Source organism: Saimiri boliviensis, chromosome 12 (assembly GCF_048565385.1).
Source record: "Saimiri boliviensis isolate mSaiBol1 chromosome 12, mSaiBol1.pri, whole genome shotgun sequence".
Lineage (NCBI taxonomy): Eukaryota > Metazoa > Chordata > Mammalia > Primates > Cebidae > Saimiri > Saimiri boliviensis.
This window is the reverse complement of record NC_133460.1, coordinates 77,741,897-77,755,183: the sequence shown is the minus strand read 5'-3', so window position 1 is coordinate 77,755,183 and position 13,287 is coordinate 77,741,897. Positions and strand designations below refer to the sequence as shown.

Genomic DNA, 13,287 nt, shown 5'->3' with positions numbered 1-13,287 from the left:
AAAACAAAATATGGCTATCAGTGAGGGAAGCCCAGTGAAAGATTAGCTTCAAAGCCTAAACTTCTGAGCACGTTACGCAAGACCCAACATGACCTGGCAATCTTCCTCCAGCCCCTGCCTCATCTCTTGGTACTCTCTTACTCTCAATATATCCATACACCATTCTCTTTTCACTTCCAGCCTTTTGTGCAGGCTATTTCTGAAATATGTTTCCCAGTTCCCTTTTCCCATGTGATTTTTTACTTATCTTTCAGGACTCGCCAGAGATATTACTTACTTTAGAAGGCTTTCCCTAACTTCCGAAGGCTTGTTATTTCCTGCCATCCCATAGCAACCTGTACTTCCCTATCAAAGAACTTACACCATGCTATAATTTCTTGGTTAGTCTATCTCAGTGCTGTCCAATGAAACTCTCTACCTGTGAAGATGGACGTTTTCTAAGACTGCACTGTGTAAAATGGTAGCCCACTAGTCACATGTGGCTGTAGAGCATTTGAAATGTGGCCAATCTAAATGAGACACTGACTTTTCTATTTAAGTTTTAATTATTTTAGCAGCTACATATAGCGAGTGGCTACCTTATCCATAACAGAGATCTACCTTTACCACTTGACTCTATTAGAACATGGTCCACATTCCATCTAGTTCATCACTGTATCCTTATGACTTAGAAGAATGCTTGGCATGCAGAAGGCACTCAATAAATACTAGCTAAGTGAGTAAGTGAAAAACTAAATAAATTACTATATATCAATCCCCTCTGTCTTCCTCTCTGCTTAAAGAGAACCCATCCAATATCAGAAGGAAAGGTCGAGAACCATTCTCCTACTCATCCAAGGCTCCACAGTCAAAAGAAAAAAATCAACTACAGGAAAAAAAAAGCCAAAACCCAAATTTTCACTGAAAAAAAAAGGATGATTTTATTTTCTTTATACTTAAGTCACTACAAAAAACATGACTTTTCTTAGTGCTGTCTAAAGTAAATGCATAATGCAAAAATATTTTTACCTAGGTATCCTATAGCAAACTTTTTCCAAGTATTTGATACTCAAACAATTAAAATAATTTCAAAAAGCTATAATGTTCCTCACATAATTTTAATATGGTAACTAATTTTTTTCACCATGTTTCAATAAATGTAGAGGATTTAACACGCTTAAGGATAAAATGGAATTTAAAAATAAAACTGTTACATCCTCATTTAAACATATCCAGCCATCACTCATTTAAAAAAATATAGGGCCGGTGCAGTGGCTCACACTTTAATCCCAGCAACTTGGGAGGCAGAGGCAGAAGGATCACTTGAGGCCAGGAGTTCAAGACCAGCCTGGGTAACGTGGTGAAACTCCATGTTTACAGAAAAATTTAAAAATTAGAAAGGCATTTTGGTATGTGCCTGTAATCCCAACTACTCAAGAGGCTAACGCAAGAGGATCGTTTGAGCCTAGAAGTTCAAGGCTACTGTGGGGTATGACTATGCCACTGCAATCCAGCTGGGGCAGTAGAGTGAGACCTTATCTCTGTTTTACTTATTTTTGTTTTCTTTTTGTTTTCTTTTTTCTTTTCTCTTCAGATTCTTTTTTATCACGAAAGCCACATCTAAAAAAATATAAAGTATGTAAATATAGAGAAATATCTATGAATACATTATTAACATTTAGAAAGTCTACATTTTTCTTTTTGAACTCATATTTCTAGTCCATTACCCTTACAGAATTTTTTCTAACTTAATTTTTAAAAGCATTGTCTAATATAATCATATTTTATTTTTATATCTGAGATTATAAGGCTTTACGTGTTACGGGGTTTTTTTTTTTCTTCTGGGTTAAATTATTATAATCAGTACCTAAATAACATAAGTATATCATACATTTTGATAATGAGTAAACCCAAAAGTAAATTCTTATTGGAAATAAATATCTTAATAGAATGAGTGAGGTTTCCCCCCACCCCATTAATAATACACATTCTGATTAAAATTCTGACCCGAAGATTTAGGGCGTTTTTTTTTTTTTTTAAGTCCACCCTAAAACCTAAAATCTAATTAGCAAAGTCAGTCCTCACGATCAAACTAGTAAGTCAAATTGTACTTGGTGTCTCTTAGGAAAATTCTGACAAAGTTTCACTTCAAAATAAAAGTTAAGATGAGGCTCAAATCGGAGGACTGCTCAAGGCCAGGGGTTCACAATCAGCTTGGGCAACATGTCAAGATATCTCTTTTAAATATATACGTATTTTTTAATTAGCCAGGCATAGTGGCAAGCACCTGTAGTCCCAGCTACTTCGGAGGCTGAGGCAGGAGGATCACTTGAACCCAGGAATTCATAGCTGCAGTGAGCTATGATTGTACCACTGCACTCCAGGCTGGACAATAGTGAAACCCCATCTCTTAAACAAAATAAACAAAATTACATCATGAAAACCACTGAGAAATTATGGGTTCACACCACCGGGAATGTTGGCTTACACCTGTAATCCCAGCAATTTGGGAGTCCAAGGTGGGCAGATCACTTGAGTGATCTGAAGTGAGTTTGAAGGTTTGAGACCAACCTGGCCAACAAGGTGAAACCCTGTTTTTACTAAAAATACAAAAATTAGCCACATATGGTAGCACACACCTGTAATCCCAGTTACTTGGAAGACTGAGGCATGATAATTGCTTGAACCTGAGAGGCAGAGGTTGCAGTGAGCCAAGATCATGCCACTGCCCTCCAGCCTGGGCAACAGATTGAGACCCTCAAAAAAAAATTATGGGATTATAAAAAGCAATCAAGATTATTTAAACCCAGTGTGACTGTTTTGTGCATTCACATACCTTAAAATCAAAGATAATAAATCAGTTTTTCATTACTTAATTTACAACAGTACAATGTACTATATACCTAAAATTGTAAGTTTCTGTGAAGTAAGCAACATAATAAACAATACTATATGCCATCCATTAACATGTGGACATACATAAAACTCTATTGTTCAACTTTTGGAAATAATTAAATACAACCAAGTATAAAAATCAGAGATATAAAAAAGAATAAAAAAAATGTTTTTTGGAGCAACTTGGATGGAACTAGAGACCATTATTCTAAGTGAAGGAACTCAGAAACAGAAAACCAAGTACCGTATGTTCTCACTTATCAGTGGGAGCTAAGCTATGGATATACAGGGGGATATGGAGTGGTATAATGAACACTGGAGACTCAGAAGGGGGGTGAAAGATGAAAAATTCACCTATTGGGTACAATGTACACTATTCAGGTAACAAGTACACTAAAAGCCTAGAATTCATTACTATACAATTCATCCACATAACCAAAAACCACCTGTACCCCAAAGCTACTAAAATAAATAAAAATTAAAATGCACTCTTGCCAATCAATAAATCAAACAATAAAATAAGGCATAACTCCATTAATTTTTTTTAGATAGAATGATCATGCTTTTTATGGGTGCTTAACAAAAGAGCATGGTGTATAGTGCTAAACATGAATAGCCAGAGTTTACTTTAAAGTAGAAAATATTTAGGCCGGGCACGGTGGCTCAAGCCTGTAATCCCAGCACTTTCGGAGGCCGAGGCAGGTGGATCACGAGGTCAAGAGATCAAGACCATCCTGGTCAACATGGTGAAACCCCGTCTCTACTAAAAATACAAAAAATTAGCTGGGCATGGTGGCGCGTGCCTGTAATCCCAGCTACTCAGGAGGCCGAGGCAGGAGAATTGCCTGAACCCAGGAGGCGGAGGTTGCGGTGAGCCGAGATCGCGCCATTGCACTCCAGCCTGGGTAACAAGAGCGAAACTCCGTCTCAAAAAAAAAAAAAAAAGTAGAAAACATTTAAAAACTGGACTTAGACTTATGACAGCTAACCAGCTTTACCTACTTTATCAAATCATAATACACATGAATATTAGAAACAAATTAAGATTAGTCAGTGTAACTTAAAATTTTTGGCAGCCCCAGAAATTGATGTTTAAAAAATACAGCTTTATTAACACATCATTTGGCTGTTTAAAGGTGTTTTTCTTTACAGCGAATGATACTTCCTAAGGAAGAGTATTAAGATTAGCCAAAACATTGTTTATATTTAAACACATAGGACGTAGTTTTAGCATTCAAAATTTTCTGTGTTCTCTTTGCTGTACTCTCACAGAACTCTCTCTTAAAAGCAATATATTTGCCGTCAATAGCCGGGGGGGGGGGGGGGGGGAAGATCAGGTCATTAAAAGGAAACTACCATTATTCCTATCTATGTCATTATTCCCTACTATGTATATAAATTCAGAATATCCTACCACAGGACAAAAATATACTGTTTCTAGTAAGATTTATCCTTAACAGAAATTTGTGCAAAATTAGAAAGAAAGAAACTCCTAATACAGTTACTTGAGGAGACTTCTCCTTTATTTGTCACCCTGGAAGAATTTACACTTCAAGACAATGCACCATGGTAGTACTGAGTATCATGAAGGATATGATTTTCATTTCTAAAATAAACGTGGTAGTCTTCAAAATGGCCTCCAAAGATTCCTACCTCATGGTATTCATACCCTGTGTGGTCCCCACAACAATGTATCTGAGTTAATCTATGTGACCAATAGGATAAACAGAAGTAATGGTATGTCACTTCTGAGATTAGGTTATAAAAGAAATTATGGCTTCCATCTTGGTTTCTCTCCTGGATGACTCACTCTGGGGGGAGCCAGATGTCACGTCTTGAGGACTTTCAGGCAGTCTGGTGGAGAGCCTATGCGGCAAGGAATGGAGGCCTTCTGCCAACAGCCATCATCAAGGCAAATCCTCCAGCCCCTGTTAAGCCTTCAGATGACAGCAGTCCTCACTGACATCTTGACCAGAATCTCATAAGAGACCAGTAGCCAAAACCACCCAGCTAAGCCACACCCTAACTGCTAACACTGTGAAATAACAGTTTGTTGTCTGAAGCCAGTGTGTTATACAGCAATTGATAATAATTAATATGGTCAGTATCTTAGGTAGCTGTCCTAGGAACAGAATCTGAGATCAATGATAAACTAAAGAAATGTTCAAGAAGGAAACTGTTCAAGAAGTGAAGAAAGTAAAAGAAGGAACAAGAAGAATTTGGTATCCTTGGTACCATTTCAAGCAAAAAAATTCTGTGCCTGATTCCATGTTGCAACTTCAGAGCATAAGTTATATCTCATTGTTGTCCTAATCCAGGCAAGGAATCTAGGCTCTCAAACACCATATCCACATACCATACTTGATAAATCTCGACCCTAGTAATCTGTTATGTGATAGCTTCTAGCTGAAAAAGAACCCAAGAGAATAATGAGCAGAGCACCAACAGTAAGAGAACTATTTTGAAGACAGGTTGGGGTTCCCAAACAAACCATTTTTAGAAAGCAAGCCATGGATCTAAAAAGCACTTTCCTAAAGTTTCCACCCCAAGGCCCCTTAGAAAGCCGTCATATACCCTTAAAAACTCCAAGGACAGCAATTCTCACCCTACATTTGGTATTCATCAAATAATTAGGAAATTAACTCATTCAATATTCAGTATTCTCAGAAAAATGATTCCTATACTCAAAGTTTAGGATATGGCCAGCTAAGAAATGTCAGATAAGCTCTTAGGACTTCTCAAAGTATAAAAAAAGATAAGCTATGATAAGCTACATTGTGAATATTGTGTACAACATTTTCCAAAAAGAATCCCTTTTGACATTATACCTATTTTCCTTTCATGGAATACTCATATTTGATCAAACAGAGTAAGATACCTTAGAATTTTGGACACAGCTTTTTTTTGGCTAATATGTACTTACAGTCAACAGATCTAATCCTTGAAATCATACATATCAATGTAACCCTTTTAAAATAACCCTTTAAACACTTGCTGAGCGCTATTTTACACTGGGTCCTATACCAAGCACTTTTATTATTTGTATTGACTCTAGTACCCAAGAAAGCCTTAGAAATTGTTAACCATATTTTGCAAATAAGAAACTCAACTAAGGGAAGTAATTTTTCCAATGCTATAATGCTGGGAAATGGTAGAACCAGAATAATGAGTAGAAGGAGGAGGAGTTAGAAGAAATTAGTGGCCAGCCACGGTGGCTCATGCCTGTAATCCCAGCACTTTGGGAGGCTGAGGTGGGTAGACCATCTGAGGTCAGGAGTTCGAGACCAGGCTAGTCAACATGGAGAAACCCCATCTCTACTAAAAATACAAAAATTAGGCCAGGTGCGGTGGCTCACGCCTGTAATCCCAGCACTTTGGGAGGCCAAGGCGGGTGGATCACGAGGTCAAGAGATCGAGACCATTCTGGTCAACATAGTGAAACCCCGCCTCTACTAAAAAAAATACAAAAAATTAGCTGGGCATGGTGGCACGTGCCTGTAATCCCAGCTACTCAGGAGGCTGAGGCAGGAGAATTGCCTGAACCCGGGAGGCGGAGGTTGCTGTGAGCCGAGATCGCACCATTGCACTCCAGCCTGGGTAACGAGCGAAACTCTGTCTCCAAAAAAAAAAAAAAAAAAAAAAAAAAAAACAAAAATTAGTCAGGCGTGGTGGCAGGCACCAGTAATCTCAGCTATGTGGGAGGCTGAGGCAGGAGAATTGCTTGAACCCAGGAGGCAGAGGTTGCAGTAAGCCAAAATCATGCCATTGCACTCCAGCCTGGGCAACAGAGCGAGACTCTCTCTCAAAAAAAAAAAAAGAAAGAAAGAAAGAAAAAGAAAGAAAGAAAGAGAAAAAGGAAATTAGCTTTACCAAATAATTTTTGTCATATATACCAAACAGAAGCTATCGTGCTAATAAAAGTTTATTAAATTTCCAGCATAAAACACTGAATTAGTGTTTACTGATTTAAACACTGAATTAAAACATCTTTTAAAATGCAAGTTTCTTGAATGCATAAATTCTAAATAATATAAACACATAAAAACATATAAAGAACTAAAATTATGGAAATTAAGTTAATTACAAAAACATAAAATCTGAGTGATCACTATCTGTACTATTTATTTTGAATATCTGAGAAAAATAAATCTTAAACTATGAATCATCACAAAGCTGATTCAATGGAGACTAGTTTTCTATCATTCTGCTGGTTCTCTTCCATTGACTTTTGATTACCTTGATTACCTCTTTTACCTTTTAATTTTTTTTTTTTTTAAGACAGAGTCTTGCTCTATTACCCAGGCTGGAGTGCAGTGGCTTGATCTTGGCTCACTCCAACCTCCATCTCCTGGGTTCAAGTGACTGTCCTGCCTCAGCCTCTGGAGTAGCTGGGATTACAGGCGAGTGCAACCACGCTCGGCTAATTTTTTGTATTTTTAGTAGAGATGGGGTTTTACCGTGTTAGCCAGCATGTACTTCTTTAATCATTAAGAATAAAAAGCAACTTAATACCTACTGCATCACTCCAAGGGAACATCATACTGAAACCTCATGTAATATCTGTTTAACATTTGGTGAACAAGGCATGACGATAAAGTCCTTCCCAGAGGGCATATAGAAAATTATTTTAAAAACTGAGTGTGGTATTAAAGTCAGTCAACAACTATTCAACAAATATTTATGAAGCATCAGAAGCAATGGCAGGCACAAACAACACTCTTATGGCCTCCATCCTTGTGAATGATACACATGTGGCACAGAGATAATACAAAGTAACAAAAGTGGCTGTTGGCATTTCACTACAGCTTACTGTGCCCATATGAAAACAGAAAAATTAAGCACTCCCAAAGCAAAACATCATTTTTCTCTAGCAAACCCAAAACCCATAGAAGAGCATACCATTTGAAAGGAGTTATGGAGGAATCAAATTACAACATAGGCCTCTTTAACTATGGCAATAACAAATAACTTCACATTGATTAGAGGCCAATATGATCTAGTTAAAAGAAAAAACAGAAAACATGAGACTAGACTAAAGGAAGTTTAATTTCCAAAATTACTACAGAGAGTAGTGTAATCTTTGATGGAATCTAGTCTCTGCTTACCTAAATGCATATACCAACCAACAATATAAAAGATGAAACACCAAATTTGAAAAGAATCTGAGAAATTGACATATTTTAACCCACATATTTGAAGAATTATTTAATCATAAAATAGACAAAGTACTGTTTTTATACTACAGTATGATTATAGCTTTAATAAGAGAAATTCCTTTTACATTCAATAAAACTGAGTACACTTGAAACATCTCTAATTTATTTATAAAAATGAGTTTACATTTGTATCATGCTTATACATCATTTTGTATCAGCTAATAAGGGAAGAGTTAGCCCTGCTTTTTAATAGTAGGCTAAAAAATAAGTTCATTAATAAAGATAATTTTATTCACTTTACTTAACGTAATTACCATTCTTTTTCTATTATATCAATAATCCAAATCTCAAAATGCCTTAAAAGTAAATGTCGGCTGGGTGCCCTGGCTCACACCTGTAATGCCAGCACTTTGGTAGGCTGAGGCAGGTGAATCACTTGAGGTCAGGAGTTCAACATCAGCCTGACCTACATGGTGAAACCCCATCACTACTAAAAATACCAAAAATTAGCTGGGCATATTGGCAGGCACCTGTAATCCCAGCGACTCAGGAGGCTGAGACAGGAGAATCGCTTAAACCCGGGAGGCGGAGGTTGCAATGAGCCAATATCATGCCATTGCACTCCAGCCTGGGCAACTAGATCAAAACTCCATCTCAAAACAAACAAACAAACAAACAAAAAATTAGCTGGGTGTGGTGGCAGGTGCTTGTAATCCCAGCTACTCAGGGGGCTGAGACAGGAGAATCACTTGAACCCAGGAGGCAAGAGGGTACAGTGAACCGAGAGTGTGCCATTGCACTCCAGCCTGGGCAACAAGAGGGAAGCTCCATCACAAGGGAAAAAAAAAATGAAATGACAAAGGAAATGAAACAGTATTTAGGCTGGACATGGTGGCTCACACCTGTAATCACAGTACTTTGGGAGGCTAAGGTGGGCAGATCACAACGTCAAGAGATTGAGACCATGCTGGTCAACATGGTAAAACCCCGTCTCTACTAAAATACACCAAAAAATTAGCTGGGCATGGTGGCACACACCTGTAGTCCCAGCTACTCACGAAGCTGAGGCAGGAGAATTGCTTGAACCCAGGAAGCGGAGTTTGCAGTGGCGTGATCACGGCTCACTACATTCCAGCCTGGTCCTGGTGAAACAGCAAGACTCTGCCTTAAAAAGAAAAAAAATCTAATGCACAAGAAGGTACTAATGGAGGAATAGAGGAACAAAAAAGATGTAAGAGATATTAAAACAAATGGCAAATATCACAGCAGACATATATCCTACCTTATCAGTAATAAAATTAGATGTAAATGAACTAAATACTCCAACTGAAAGGCAGAGGTCAGCAGACTGAATTAAAAACAAAAAACGGAAAATACAACAACATAAAAAAAAAACAACAACAAAAAAAAAACCTGAACTATGTGCTAACTATAGGAGACATGCTTTAGATTCAAAGATACGAAGAGGTTGAAAGTAAAAGGATGGGGAAAAACATGCTGTGCCAACAGTGCTCAAAAAAAATAGCTGAGCATGGTGGCACAAGCCTGTAGTCCCAGCTACTCGGGAAGCTGAGGCAGGATAATAGTATAGTATAGCCGAGATCATGCCATTGCACTCCAACCTGGGCAACTAGAGCAAAACTCTGTCTCAAAAAAAATAAAATAAAATAAAGAAAACAAAAATTAGCTGGGCGTGGTGGCGGGTGCTTGTAATCCCAGCTAGAATAATTAGTATAGCTGAGTGGCTATACTAATTAAAGCCAAACAGACTTTAAGACAAAAAATATTATGAAGAAAAATATTTTACCATTTTTTTAAAAATAGGTCAATCCATCAGGAAGACATAACAATTATAAACATATATTCACCTGCCAACAAGGCCCTAAAAATAGATAAATTACAGAAAAACTGAAAGAAGAAATGAAAAATTCCACAGTTATAACTGAAGACTCCAATACTTCTATTTCAGTAACAGAATGCGCAGAAGACCAACATGGAAGTAAAAAATGTGAACGACACTATAAATCAACTACACCTAACAATATCTATAGAACACACACCTAACAACATCCAGATACACATTTTTTGGTGTTTTGGAGGGGTTGGGGGGATGGGTAATGAGCATTTCTGGAATTAGGTAGTGGTAATGGTTGCACATCTTTGTGAATATGCTAAAACCACTGAATTGTACACTCTAAAAGGGTAAGGTTTTTTGATATGTGAATTAGATCTCAATAAACCAGTTATTGTTTAAAAAGGAACATTAAATCAAAAACAAAAGCAATGTAGTATGGAATACACATGTAGAAGTAACTTATAAGAACTATGATGCAACAACAGCACAAAGGCAATAGGGAGAAACGGAAACATATTATTCTAAGGTTCTTAAAATATAAATGAAGTGGTATATCACTTGAAATTACACTATGATAAGTAAACAAAAAATATAAGTGCCTTACACACAGTGGATATTTCATAAATAATTATTATGTGAAGATTTAAAGGATTTTATCAATTTTAAGGCCTAAAATACATACATGCCTTTTTAATAATATAAAGCTATATATATATATAAAAATATAAAACATACTTACCAAAACAGAATAAATGTGCAAACATCGATAAACAGGGGAAAAATCAACAAGATCCTGAACAGTTAAGACCTGAAAATTAAACCATTTTTTAAAAATTATCGGTCAAACTACCAGACCACAATTAGATAATGTAAAGTTAAAGTTAGACAAGAAGATTCACGAACTTTGCATTACAACATTTATTCAATTCCCCCATAGAAAGCATACAATATAAACACAAAACCTTCTTTATTTTGTTTTGCCATTTGTTTGGTAGTTTATTATTTGAAATATGTTTATTATCACTGTTGACTGTTTTTAATTTAAAGTAACAGAGGAGAGAGATTGTATATTTTTGATATGTGTGAGAGATTAACAGAAAACTGCTATAGATAACTAGATACCTCAATATTGTTTCAGGTAAAACTGATACATAGATTTTATGGTTTAACTATAGACAAAATTCCTCTTCTTAGGCAGCCAAGTCATATGACTAGTCATTACTGCATTGAATTAAAGACACTATCACTATTATTTTATGAACCACCAAGAAAGAAAAAAATACCACTACTTAAAACTATGACATCATCAACTTTAAGATGTATCCTAAATTCTGAAATGTTATGTGAAAAAAAATCTTATAATTGATGAAATGTAGTATTATAAAGTTTCTCAAACTTGAGAAATAAACCCTTTTAAAAGGAAAACATTTGTACTCTCGTAAATCTCCATAGTAAACTTATTTTAATATAATATTGCTTATAAGGAAAAATGATAAAAACAAAATGTAGTACAGTATAGTAATAAAATAGATCTGAGAGAACAAGCTCCTCTAAAAGTATAGATCTGGGGCCAAGGCATGATGGTGATGCACCCAGCAGGAAAGATATACAGAATACAAAGGGGAAAACTGAAGTAAGACTAGATGGTCTATTTTCAACATTGTACACTTCAAAGGAGAAGATAATACAGAGGTCCTCTGAATATTAAGAAAGAGCAGAAAAGGCCAGGCACGGTGGCTCAAGCCTGTAATCCCAGCACTTTGGGAGGCCGAGGCAGGTGGATCACGAGGTCAAGAGATTTGAGACCATCCTGGTCAAAATGGTGAAACCCCGTCACTACTAAAAATACAAAAAATTAGCTGGGCATGGTGGCACGTGCCTGTAATCCCAGCTACTCAGGAGGCTGAGGCAGGAGAATTGCCTGAACCCAGGAGGCGGACGTTGCAGTGAGCCGAGATCGCGCCATTGCACTCCAGGCTGGGTAACAAGAGTGAAACTCCGTCTCAAAAAAAAAAAAAGAAAAAGAAAGAGCAGAAAAGTAGATGTCAAAAATACTTGTTTAATTTCAAGGGACCAAAAACCTAACAATAATTTCAAGGGACTAATCAGGACATACTAATTCCACATTAGGAAGGCATTTACCTGTTTAAGGCTGTTCATTTGTCTATATTCACCACAATAGCAGACATTTACTACATACACATATATATATACACACACATATATACACACATACACATACATGCATACATATTCACACAAATATAAATACAAATATATATTATGTATATATTTGTGTGAATACGTATGTATGTATCACCTCATCCTCAGATATACGGCAGAAATGTACACAGTGGCTGGGTATGGTGGCTGACGCCTATAATTCCAGTGCTTTAGGAGGCCAAAGCAAAAGGACCGCTTGAAGCCAGGAGTTCAAGACCATCCTGGGCAACATAGCAGTTCCCCATCTCCACTAAAAATACAAAAAAAAAATTAGCTGGATATAGTGGCATATGCCTGCAATCCCAAATACTTGGGAGGCCTAAGCAGGAGGATCGCTTGAACCCTGCAGTTTGAGGTTTCAGTAAGTTATGGTTGTGCCACTGCACTCCAGCCTGGGTGGTGCAGGAAGACTCTGAATCCAAAAAAAAAAAAACCTAAAAAAAGAAATGTACATAGTGAATACTCAGCTGCTCGCTCATTCACAAATGCAGTCATGAGCACATAGTCTTATGATTCAATTAAAAGTTCTTACTGTATCCCAATTATGTCCTTAGAAAAATAATTTAAAATCTCACTGACAAGGCAAAACTTAAAAATAATTGGGAATGACTACGTTCCAATGATAATAGCTAAATTTTGTAAAAAAATGGAAAAAGACAATAAAAGGTAAGCTCAATAGGAGATTCTGTGGAGAGAATTGTTTATTTTTTTGAAATGGGGGTCTTACTCTGTCACCCAGGCTGGTGTACAGCGGCATGATCACAGCTCAATGCATCCTCAGCCTCCCCTGGCTCAGGTGATTCTCCCACTTCAGCCTCCTGAGTAGCTGGAAACACAAGTGCTACGCCTGGCAATTTTTTTGTATTTTTGTAGGAAAGGGGTTTTGCCATGTTGCCCAGGCAGGTCTTAAACTCCTGGCTCAAACAATTCGCCCACCTTGGCCTCCTAAAGTGCTAAGATTACAGGCAATGAGCCACAGCATCAGGCCTTATAGAAAAAGCTTTTAAAAGCAATAGGAAGCTGGGCATGGTGGCTCACACTTGTAATCTCAGCACTTTGGAAGGCTGAGTGAGAGGATAATTTGAGGCCAAGATACACTGAGTTCAAGTCCAGCCTTGGTAACACAGTGAGACCTCTGTCTATAAATTTTTTTTTTTTTTTTTTTTAAATTAGCCAGGC

At 37.0% G+C, this 13,287-nt stretch overlaps 1 protein-coding gene across 12 annotated transcripts in view; it reads right to left on the bottom strand.

The window, feature by feature from the left end:
• EXOC6 (exocyst complex component 6) overlaps positions 1–13,287 on the bottom strand; it is a 235,485-nt gene that overhangs the window by 131,415 nt on the left and 90,783 nt on the right. For all 12 annotated transcript variants that reach the window (XR_012512897.1, XM_074382588.1, XM_074382587.1 and 9 more), the window contains one exon: positions 10,625–10,693. Coding sequence is in view for 11 of the 12 variants with exons in the window: in XM_074382588.1 (XP_074238689.1) it covers positions 10,625–10,693 (69 nt within the window). In the remaining variant the exon portion in view is untranslated. The remainder of the gene's footprint in view (positions 1–10,624; positions 10,694–13,287) is intronic.